This window comes from Schistosoma haematobium, chromosome 1, assembly GCF_000699445.3.
Source record: "Schistosoma haematobium chromosome 1, whole genome shotgun sequence".
Classification (NCBI taxonomy): domain Eukaryota; kingdom Metazoa; phylum Platyhelminthes; class Trematoda; order Strigeidida; family Schistosomatidae; genus Schistosoma; species Schistosoma haematobium.
The window spans coordinates 14,152,014-14,164,587 of record NC_067196.1 but is presented as its reverse complement, the minus strand read 5'-3'; the positions used below and the strand labels follow the sequence as shown (position 1 = coordinate 14,164,587).

The window sequence follows — 12,574 nt, the reverse complement described above, 5'->3', positions numbered from 1 at the left end:
TCTTTTGATTTTAAAGCTTAGTACCTATAAAAAGTGTTGTATATTCTAACCATGTGCTTGGTGTCAATCGACTTAAAACAACACTGAGGACGCCCCAGCCGCTTTTCCAGTTTGGTTTTGAATGACATTACTCTCCTCCACATCTAAATATTGTCATATCCAGAACTCTCATTTCGTCTTTCATGACGTAAAAACAGGGGAGATTTGAGATTCATCTACTATTTTCAGGTAAAGCTGTGTTTTACCCATATTGCCCCCAAGTCGCTCGCGCATGAGTGAACTAACATAAACCTCTAGTACCTGTCGGGTGCTGTGATGTTACAGTGGACAGCCTTTTAAAAACTTTCGCCCATGTTCTGAGTTGCTGACTTTTACTAATGACGAGTGCGGAACAGTTGAACCTACAGCACAATAACTGGGATTACCTTGTTATTGGTAAAGAAATATGTTATGATCATCTGCAGCCGAAAGAACACAGTTTATGTAATTGAAATGGTTGAATACTTCTAAGTGGTAATGGAAACTGCAAATTATGAACTTACGACAGCATGTATGTTCTACTGATGACATAACGAGACATCTATTACCTGATGCCGATTCCGATGCAAGTCTGGATATGTATTTATATCTTTCGAATGGTTACTGTCACCAGAATTTAAAATGATCTGATATAACAAAGACCGATCTGCGAGTCTTTGTTTTCTGTGTAGTTCTGTTCGCAAGAAGCCTTTCATTGAAAATTCCTTATAAGTTGTCCATAGTACTAATTTGCTTCGGTCATATATGTCAAACTAGATGTATCCACCAAGTGAATGTGGATGACATTCTCATGATTAACTTCAATTCTTCACAGCTGCTTGAAGCATATTGCTGCAACTCATAAAATACAGACATCGAACAATAAAACTGGCCTACATATTGCTTCAATACATTTATTTTGAAAATATTCAAACTGACTTCTTCCGGCAGTATTTGAATTAGCGATAACTACCCCATTGCTAGACGGATTGCACCACAGAAAAAGTCCTCATCATAATATGAGGTTTGAAATAAGTGCACGAGGTTGTTTATGGCGAGGTTCACTGATAATATTTATGACACCAGTGCATCACTTTTGTTTCAATATCCCGATTGCTTCCACTGGCGAATGACTGTTCTACCCTACTAGTTGGTTTTATTCATTCAGAGTGGAAGCAAACTATGTACATAGTCGGCTCCTGATGTTTGTTAACTTGGGGTTTGCGAATAGTTATCAGATTGAGAACCTACTAATAACATTTCTAATCCTCAAAAACAGCTAAAAGAAGAGGACTTCAACATCACCTAGTGAAAAGGTCTGTGTAACTTAGGACGGACATGTCACATGTATGTATATATGCCCTGTTTCAAAGAACTAACAGAGTATCTTCTCTAGGATAATCAATTAGAGAAGCCCCAAGCAGTGGATTTTATCGAATGATTGAGTTGGTAATTAAATAGATAGGTGAACCTTATTAACATTAGTAACAACGTTGTATCGTTGTTAAAGGAAAATCAGAATGACCTACCAAACTACTAAAACACTCTATGCACAAACTTCTGAATCCAGGGTCCTAAATTGACCATATGTAAACACTGCTTGCTAAAAAATAAAATCCCTCGAGCTCGCACGACACAGTAAAGATTACTCTGTAGAACATCAGTCGCTCACAACGACACTTACGAAATTAAAACTCTTTATACTCTTATTTCCGAAATTAATAGAACTAGACTGAATCGTGGACCATCTACCACCAGATAAGCATATATTTACTGATCAGTTCAACCTAGGCACATAAAACAATCACAATTAACGTAACAGCATAAATAGAGTCCGGCAGTAAAACCGAGTATTTAGGGAACGATCATTTACAATAAGTTGATCATCAGGCTCAACAGATATAAGTTTATGATAAATGTATTTGCTTGTGGTTGAATTAAGTATTGTAGGATGAAAACCTTTAACAGGATGAACACATTAAAACAAGCCAATCGTAGGCTAGAAAAGTTGCATAAGGGGTAGGAAATTATAATCAAGCTGGGAAAAAGTGAATTATATGGACAGTAAACCATACGAGAAGTGTTATGTTGTGGTGATCAACATAATAACGAAGTCACATGAATACAACATGTTACAAGAATGTTATAAAGGGAATTATTATGATTATAAGAACATGTGAATGAAGAAAGATGAGTATGCGACTCAGAATAGAACAAGGTAGAGATATATAAAGGGGTTGACAGTGAAAGTCCATAACAAAACGCCATATGGGGTGACCGGACTATAAACGAAAATGGACAGAGAAACTGAATGTAACTCTTCCAGGTGCATAGATCTTTCTTCTTGAAGGCTACGGTCATGTAGACAAGGATCTGCCACGCCCCTACTGGCCGACTGTCCACAACTTACTGTAAGAATATAGGCTTTTATAAAGCAACCCTAAGTGTTTACAGATACTGCATCTTGAACTTATTCAACCAATATAAAAATGTCCCCTACCACACCATCTGACATATAGCTCAATCGTAGCACCCTCGACTTATAAATGTACTCTAGTAATGAGGTTGTTAAAGTCCTGTGAAGAAGTCTTCGTTTTCGAATATTCCATAGAGGTTTTAAATTTACTTAAGTTTAGTGAAAAACTAGTAGCAATAAAAGCAGTAAGTATGGAATGCATATAAAACTATTTACTTGGCTACATGTTCAAATGCAAATGTAACGACTCAAAAACAAGTTCGGGCGTTCGATGAATAAGACAAACATGCACAAATTTGTAGTCTCCCTTTCAACGTTCAGTCTGTGTCCAATATCTAACCCTTTTCCATTTACTTGGTGAGTGAAAGCTGCACTTCATGCCATTATCTTTAATGAGGATTCCACTTGAAGCTCTATCACTTTGTTTGCTTTCCTCATCTGGTAAGTTGGGATGTGTTGCAGCAGCGTATTTATAGAAGACATAAGTAGTTTTAGATTTTTGAAATGGAATTCTCGGTAGGAAATAATGCTTTAATGTGTGTCGCGCCTACTAAATGAGAAGAATGTTAGACATTGTACTTTAACTGGATATTAGGAAGGGATGATTATCCTTGTTCGTGTTCAAGTTTTATTTGCAGTTACTCATCAGAAACAGATCACATCATCTTAAATATATGTATGTAAAATTTAAAAAATCGATGATTATCTATGTACATAATATTTACAGTTTCCAATGATAATTTCACTAAATATACGGGAATCTAGAAACGCGTCATTATTTTACAGATGGGAGATCTACAGAATTTCAGATGAGAATATCAATTGTATCCTTTATACAGGTTCATCTATTTCCTAGGAAATAAATAAGGTGATACTTTAGAAGTATAAAACAAAAGAAAAAACGAAATAATATAAAACTTGAACGACATTACTTATATACATTGTTGTAAACTTACAACGTAGGGATAAAATAACTGTTTGGTTATTTAACTGAAGTTCGAACCGAAGATTACTTTTTAGGGAGGGGTAATTAAAAATCTGAAATCCAGGAGGGTACACTGAGAACTCAGTATACATGACGAAATATACATCCACTTACTAAAAATGGGTAACGGTATAATTAGGTTCACTCAATAATAAGCTTTAATTTGACTCACCACTTATATTTACATCTTTGTCCGTCCATAAATTACTGTTAATTATTTATGACTCATCACTTGTAGTGTTCTAGTCTAGTATATACCGTGGTTTATTAACGACAGTGTGTCATAATTTATATACATGATCATGTGTTTTGAAATCTGAATAATAGAAATTAGTGTGCAGTTCCTGTCTGAACACCCTGAAGTCGGAAATATTCCATAACAATTAGAGTGCAATTACACAAAAATATCATTTCTTGCATTTTGGGTGACTACCAATGAACTATTTATATAACTCACCACCGAGAAACCAAACAAGTAAGAGGTAATTCTATTAACTAAGTGACTGATCATATTTTCTAGCAGCTTATAATAACCCCAGATAAAATCTAAACGGCAAATTAAACACACAAGCAAAGGAGCGAAATGCAAAAGAAAGTTTTCCTCGGTGTAGAGAGTCATGAGTATTTATATTAATTAACATGACCTTAATCGTCCAGAAAGTTCTACAAGTATACTAAATATACGAGTAAAAAGGTAATTATCCAATTAAAAATGTAACACGTGATGTCACCCTACTAGATGTTTCGAAGAAACGTCCATTCAATCCTGATTGCATAAAATATTTCCAAGAGTTTTCTGGGACCCTACTGAGTTTTCCGAGGAGCACTTTGAAACTACCTAACAGCCTAACTTCTATTAGAATATAAGACTTCTTCAGACAGCAGATATAGCAATGAATTAGATGTGAACCATTGGTTTTTTACTCTTGTTCTTATCAGCTATTCACTCTTTTATTATTATTCAATACTATTCGAATCAATCATCACTTTATTTAAGCGCTGCTCTTAATGTGAATAATATTTGGAAATAATAAAACTACAAGGCAGATTGAAGATCATCACTGAGCTTTAGCAAACCTTTTTAAAAGCCAAGGGTCATTTTTCATCCCACAAATTTAGAAAGTATTAGTGAAATAATCAGTCTACAGTGAGACTATATATCCACACAACTAGAAATATAATGAGGAAAATAAACGATAGAGAAAAACTAGGAAAACTATTCTTCAAGCCATAAGAACTCACAGTTTTCTATGTGTAATTACAAACAATTGAGTTATGCGTTTCTGCTATTCCTGTAACCTTAAATTTTCAGCTGATCTATAGACCGTCACTGTCATACATTATTCCCAAAATATTGTAAATAAATCGAGGTTGGTATCCTGATTTTTACTTTAATTGCCTTATTTTTTTAGACAAATTATATTTCCAATTTATTGTGTCGAGGTCTAGAGGTCTATGTTATTAGGCATGTACCGTTTGAGTAAACGTGATCATCTAATTTTAATATGAAGGTTATCTACTACAGTCATCTCCTATTCAACCAACTGACCAGTGTCTGTAAAGTAGATTATTAGTCAGCTAATAGGAAAGTTCCTACTCGCGAAACCAAATTATTCACAACCGAATTCATGCATTCAGTCTCAAGGCTACACTAGGTAGCCTAGCATACACAAGGACGTTTACTAGTCCCAGAGCAGATTTTCCTAAACATTTAACAACATAACCAGTGGACAGATTGAGGTCATAACAGTTTAGAAGGTATACATGTCTGTCGTTGATTGCGTTACAAATACATGGTATGTTTTTAAAACGGTAAACAAAAAGTGTACCTTTAATATCCGACCAACCATATATAGACTGCCAGTGACAAAAACATCACAGCAAGTTGTATTATCGGCTTCATCATAATTACTATATTCACACGGAAAATATTTCAAAGCCTGAAGAGAAAAACGCTGCAAGTTTTGCATCCACTTTATAAAAGCAGAGAAAGATTTGACATGCTTTGAAGCAATTGAATGTGATGTAGAATTACTACCGGTGTTCGATTCCGATTCGAGTTGACGCCATATATTGAAGCATAATTCATCATGCGACTCTTTACTGGGAAGAATTTCTAGAAAACATAAATAAAAAGTCGATTTACTATTTATTATTAATCAACTAGAATTTACTAATGAGAAATAAATGTTGAACTGATACAATATTAATGTGAAGACTAATCGGACACCCAAACCGAGATGGATGGTTAACTAAGAGTGAATTACTTTGAACATTTGACCTAAACGTCCAGTTCAAAATCTAACGGGACAACATCAAGAGACGAAGTGCCACGATAGCCAATGACTGGAGCGATTTGCTGCACCATTCATTCTCTTGATATCTATGTGGACAATGGTTTCAAGTCAAGACTTTCCAACTTCCCCGAGAGAGTCCTTCGTATCCACTAGCCCGGCTTAAGCGTACGAATTCCATCACACCTTCTCCTCTGTAAAAAAACATAGTTAGCATTTTAAAAAAGTAGGAAGAACGTGCTTAGAAGGGGTTATAAATGAGCGATCATATGTAGGAACTTCAGGATAGAGAAAGTGATCCCATCCAATTCCGTCATACCAGAGTATTTCATTATTTGAATCAACGAAAAGTTTACTAGTACAGAAATCGAGTAGCCATTATACTAGTTATAGTGACTTGATGTATTGCTATACTTGGCTAAGATTACCCTCAGATGAACTCACTAGTACATGACTAAAAGCCTCAGAAAGGAGCACTATTACAACACTCAAAGTTTCTGTATGCAGAGAAAGCTACTGAACTACGTACTTTTCCTGAAGTTTGACTACAATCAAACGAAATAGGATAGAAAGATCTAGAGCCGAGTATATATATATGATACGTACAGTTGTATTAGCGTCAGCGTTGACCATTGTTTCAACGAACATTCAATCTAACCATGATAAGCGTACAACGTTCCGGTTGGCTTACAGCAGTATCAAATGAAGAGGAGTGAAAAGAGTAACACTGATTACAGTGGTGAGGTAAATGCAACGACCACGTTATGAGATGAACGACTGATATTAAAAAAATGTATAATATCACACGAAACCCAGGATTTATGAGATGATCGAATTTCGGCAATGTTAACCAAAAATTACGGCTAATAAACAGATGTTAACCATCAAGGCTATATCTCACAGCACACAGCTCAAACAAATCGACAATGACTCAGTGGATTTCTGTCATGTCTTGGTTTGGTCGCCTCATTTTCCAATTTTCCCCAGTAAAATACACCCAGCCAGATAGAGGCTGGACATACGTTAAGTATTTTCTAGCCAGTTTAATCAATGAAACGCCACGAATCTAATATTTACATAATGATTTCAAAGGGAAATTTCGTCCGAAAAGCAAATGAGATGTGGAAAATGAATATCAAAAGTTTAAAAAATGGAGCTTGACTTAATCGAAGTAAATAATCAAGTAACAAGAAAACCTTACGTGCCAGTATACAAATATCTGCACAGATTTAACAATACAGTCCTATTCGATAGTTTATCATACCTAACAAAATACTATAATATTGAATTCAGCCTAAATAAATTTGTTTGAAAGACCGTACAATCCTCAGATCTACACAGATTCGTACTAAATTATGCGATTCTGGTATAAATCTACGCACTTTCATAGTAGTTACACATATATTCCTAGAATCATGTTAGAGAGTGCCTCGACAAAGAAAGAATTGCTTCACGTTTCATGAAGAGATAGCATTAAGAATAATGTAGATTAGATAGAATTACCAAATTGACCATCGTGAGGATTGGCAAAAACAACCAAATCGAATGCGAATGAGGAAGACTGAAAAATAATAAAAATTAGCAACATGAAATATATATTATCTAATAATATAAGTGTATGGTGATTGCATTACTTATCACATACATATACTGCATAAATATCAAAGTGTAGTATTTAAATAGAACTGAATAGTTTGAGAGAAAGCTAAGGATGCTCGAAGCAACACGTGACTTCAGTTCATAAAGTTAGTGACGGTTGATCTGGGCCAAGTTAGTAGATGCAGGTTACCCTGTTGATTTCTTCAAAATAACCTCAATTAGTGATTGGAGACGTTGAGTGTCAATTTTGAATCCCTATAATGGTGTAGACTCATTTGTTTCTTTTCTTTCAATCAATCTTAAGTTTCAGTGCTCTTACACACATACCTTTTTATTCCGTTTTCTAGAACCAAATTCTTAATTTTGGATATTTCCCGCTGCCGTTAGTGGCAGTGACACACTTGATGGAGAAGCTCCGGGAGAGTTGGGAACTTTTACGTACCTGAGCAGTATCACTGATAAATAAGAATCTAATGCAGATGTGAAGGCACGAATTAGCAAAGCAACCGCAGCATTCCTACAATTAAAGGGTATCTAGAGATTAAAACAAGTGTCAGCCAATATCAAAATCAGAATTTTCAGTACGAAAATCAAGGCGGTTCTATCGTACCAAAATGAAACTTAGAAGACTACTACAACTGTCATCAAAAAAGTACAAGTATTTATCGAAAGCTGTCTACTCAAGATGATTCAGATCATTTGACCAGACATCATCAGAAGTAATCTACTGTGGCAGAGAGCAAACCATCTCCACCTGAGGAGGAAATCAGGAAAAGATGCTGGAGGTAAATAGATTACACTATTGAAATCATCAAATTTCATTAAAGAGAAAGACCTAACTTCTAATCCCCAAGACAAAAGGAAAAGAGACAGATCAAGCAACAAATTAAGGCTGGGAATTGTAGACACATCAAGAACAGCAACTGGAAAGTAGAACCGAGTACAAAGCTAGTTGGAGATCCCTGATAGGTGGTCTAGGCCACACGAGAGATGATAGGCATAAGCAGGTAGCTGGCACTACAATTATTTTTACTCCCTTGCCATTCATTATGTTAATTTTATACCATATCGGTGATGTGGGATAGTAACTTAGGCTAAGACACATTTTTTGTGTCCTTTACATTGATTATGATTGACTGCTAAGGCGTTTCTTGAGGAGTCCGATGTTCCTAGTTTTAATTTAAAACAGTGTTATAATTCCCCTTATTACGACCAGCTACTCTTATTGCTTAGTATTCTTGGACACTACTCCACTCGACAAGTCCCCAAATCAGAACACGGTTGAGCAGGAACGTAATTATATTCCAAATAAAAAGGGTGGATGGAAGTAGGAATCACAATAAGAGAGACGTTGGTATATTTATAGTTTTTCCGTAAGAAAAGTCTAGTCTTCTCCAAGTGTCCACTAGCGCTAACTGGATAAGAAATAGCGAATCACAGTGCCCCCAATATAATCCAGTACGAAGCATGCTTTAATTCAAATTATATCTCTCTAACAAACTGAGTCACGAAGTTCCACAGATAGGAACGTTACAGTTGACTTAATCAAATTGAGACTACAGCCTGGAATAGTTATATCAATCGGTTAAATTCTGAGTGGTGAGGTCAATTTTAACGACGGAGCCTTAATCTCAAATGAATTATGAACTATACAAAGTCCACATTTGTGAAAGAAATTTTTCCCAGATTTAATTATTTCCTTGCAATAGAGTGGACCTGGAATAGGTATTTTTTATTACGAAGAGATTGGAATATCAAATATTTATGGAAACAAATGTGAAATTTTCCCACAAATTCTATCCAGTTGGAGAATTTCCGAGAATATTAGTAAATATCCATTTCAAAGAATCAGATGAATAATTTCTAATAACTAAAGCTGTCATTGAAATTGTATTAATGCATGTGTCATTAAGGTCTAGGAGTTACTATAGGTAAGCAAGATATTAACTTATTCCATACGTATGATAATTAGCCTTCAGCTACAATTTTCGTGTAAGTGCTATTGTTACTACACAATTGACCGAACTAAAGCAAATAAATCTTAGTTTGAAGCTATGATCTATAAATTGAAAATAAGGTTTTTACAAAGAATAAGTAATTACACCAATTTACATTCCTGTAATCAAATTATGGCTACTTATAATCACTGAGATTATTCACATTGTAATAAAAAACCGATATGATTCTATTAGAAAAGGAATCATTTCACCGACAAAACGCTTGACATAATTGTTTCCTGATAGGTGAAATATGATATACAGAAATAGCAAAGCGATTAAGAAAATAAGGGGAAATTAACAACGATTATAATTAATAATTCGGGTTTCTTCAACAGTGGGCAACCACGACCCTGCCACACAAGATCAAATACATGGCCATCCAGCGAGGAAGATACCTTAAGACTACTGAATTGGAACGTAGACTGTCGGACTCCAGTTTCGTTGCTCGACAATAGAACGTTAGATACAGGATCTGTTTCGAATAATGTAAAGTCATAAGTATTTACGTATAAGAAAAGTTTTCAACTGAACCAATACAGTTGTTGTTGGAAATACTAGATCCCAAGAACGCACTTTGTAATTTTATTATGGAAATCGGAATTTCTCATTTTCGCGCCAAAAGCGCACACATTTACCTTCAGTTTTATCTCCCACCTGAAAGGACCTTGGATGTCATTGGTTCGTTTCCTCTTTTAGTACGCTAAATTGTGACGTCTACCAAGGACATTTGTGTACTATATATATATACGCATAAGTTGTGTGTTTGTTCGTTTGTGCTTCCGGCCGATTGTAGAATATATATTTCTCCTGGCTGAATCTGGCCTTCTCCCTCACTGGAATTGCTTAGTTTGCCCTGTTGTTGTGTTGCTAACTTTCGTCCCGTTAGCCGGTTCTAGATGATATCATGATCTCTATATACATAGCAGTTGTACAGTTCGCTCTTCTCTTTAATAGCTCTTGAAATCATATACGTTCATAACTGAAAATTATCTTGAAATGATACAAAATATTCACACACCACTACCATAGTAAATAATAAACATTAAATTCAAAGTGTAAATAACAAAACTAAAAAGAAATTATTACACTCAAAAACTCTTACTTGTAAACATTTTAAAAATGGCTCAGGATCTCGTGGACCAATTACAGTGAAAATAATAATTCGTATAGGACGTCTACCAAACAAATAAGAATATTAGAATGGGAATTAATCATGTTAAGATAAGTGCAAAACTACGTTACGTGACAAAGAGAGAGAGAGAGAGTGAAAGAGAATGAAAAATTTATCCTACGTTTCAATAGAACAAACTCGTGAAATCAAATAAATTGTTAGTGTTGAGATGACCAATATGAAACGTTAACTTGAACCAGCTTATACGCTAAATGAAATTATGAGACTCATGATTAGAATGAATAAAGGTCAAACAGAATAAGAGAAATGTTAGTTTAATTACAAATTCGATTAAATATCTGGAGGAAGATACAAGGTTATATGAATTCAATAAGAAATAATAAACTGCATGAGGTACATGAGGTTGTGTATGATACCGTTTGATAAGTTGATACACGATTCATTTTAAGAATTTTGATTGTACTAGTTAGTTTTTCTTTTCTTTCCTTTTCATTTGTTATCAATGTGTGTTCTTTTTAAAAGGCTGGAGGTAACTAATAACTTTGTATTGCTGGGGTGCGAGGATCAAATCTAGCAACATACGCTCGTTTCTTATCTTTATGAATTCATTTACTAATTCAAAACTCAAAATTACTTCATATGAAAGAATTTTGATCAAATTAGCAAATAAATGGACTGAGATTTTCGTAAATTGTGGTCTACTATCACTTCGTTAATACATTTAACAAAGTGATAGAGAGAAGTTAGTGAAAACGATTTTGTTTTGTTTTTTCACTCATCGGAAAATACAAATAATAACACATTCTTTATCGAATGTCCAGAATTTTTCAAACCAATAGATTTGAACTTGGCTTGGACACTTATACACTCTGATTTATTCATATTGATTAATAATTGTGCAGTATGGTATTAGTTAAGTCACAAAAGAAAAGTAAGATTCCAATAATTTCAGTCCCCTGTGCTAATGGGGTATGACAACTTGGAAATATTTACACACGTACCAGGTCCTACGTTGTGCTTGATTGACTGACTGAAATATTAGATTATGACGACCAGAGGGTAGAGTAAATGAGCAAGAAAAACTTTCGTCAATAAAACGAATAAAATGGTATTCAACATTTTAAAAAATGTACGAAACCATACCTGTTATTATTCGAAGCAAAGCTCTCATTCTGAAACCATTTTATTGCAGACTGACAAGAAGAAGAAAGATCAAACAGTACAAAATACACATTATGAGTGATCTGTGAGAACGTGAATTGAAGTATGAAGAAATAACAGTTAAGTTACAAGATGACCAAATACAGAAAGTGGAGAGAAAATTGAAAACCTACCATCTAGTTGGTTAATACCAGTATATATTAACTATTAAGTTACCGCTGAATATTTACACAGGAAAGTCTAACGAAAAGTAATATCTGAAGATACGTAGACAATTTCACCAATAGACATATAAATATATTGAATAAACAATGATTTCAAGATTTATTCAATTACTATTTTCTTCTTAACAAAACAAATGAAGTATCATCGATCTATGTTATGATTATATGGAGATGGTAAAGAGTCCTGCTAGTGTTCATTGAGCTAGTTGGCTTAATTATAAAACTTTTATTATTTGCCTAGACAGTATTAATAGGATGTGATTTAAGAAAATGAATTTGTAACTAGGATTTCTTTATAAGTGGCTAGTAGATTGTCCGATCGATATGAGATTTGATTCATGGTTATCTGGCAGTAAGTTGTTTACTGAATATGCATATATATTCCAATTTCCTCTATTCCTGCGTGATCTTAGTTGATTATCATTTTTCTGACTAACTAATAAACAGATCGGGGATCATGTAGGAGTGAAGACCTTAGTGGTGAAGCTTTTGTGAATTCACTACTTTCCTCGGTCTGACTCTATTAAAAAAACTTTTCAATTCAGTTTATTTTCGTCAATATCTCAGAGACTGAATAGTCAGATAATAGTTCATCGTTTCGATAACTATCATAAACAACTTCAGTAGTTATATATAACAAATGATTTGAAAGAGAACAGATGGTGAAGGATTCTATACTAAGATG

At 34.4% G+C, this 12,574-nt stretch overlaps 1 protein-coding gene across 1 annotated transcript in view; it reads right to left on the bottom strand.

Moving 5' to 3' along the window:
* Positions 1–516: 516 nt before the first annotated feature.
* Positions 517–12,574, bottom strand: part of MS3_00003076 (uncharacterized protein) — a 54,631-nt gene continuing 42,573 nt past the window's right edge. Inside the window, exons 13-16 of the mRNA XM_051210761.1 lie at positions 11,648–11,697; positions 10,475–10,547; positions 7,277–7,334; positions 517–5,595 (exon numbers count right to left, since the gene is read on the bottom strand). Of these exons, the coding sequence (XP_051073202.1) occupies positions 5,231–5,595; positions 7,277–7,334; positions 10,475–10,547; positions 11,648–11,697 (546 nt within the window). The 3' untranslated portion in view covers positions 517–5,230. The remainder of the gene's footprint in view (positions 5,596–7,276; positions 7,335–10,474; positions 10,548–11,647; positions 11,698–12,574) is intronic.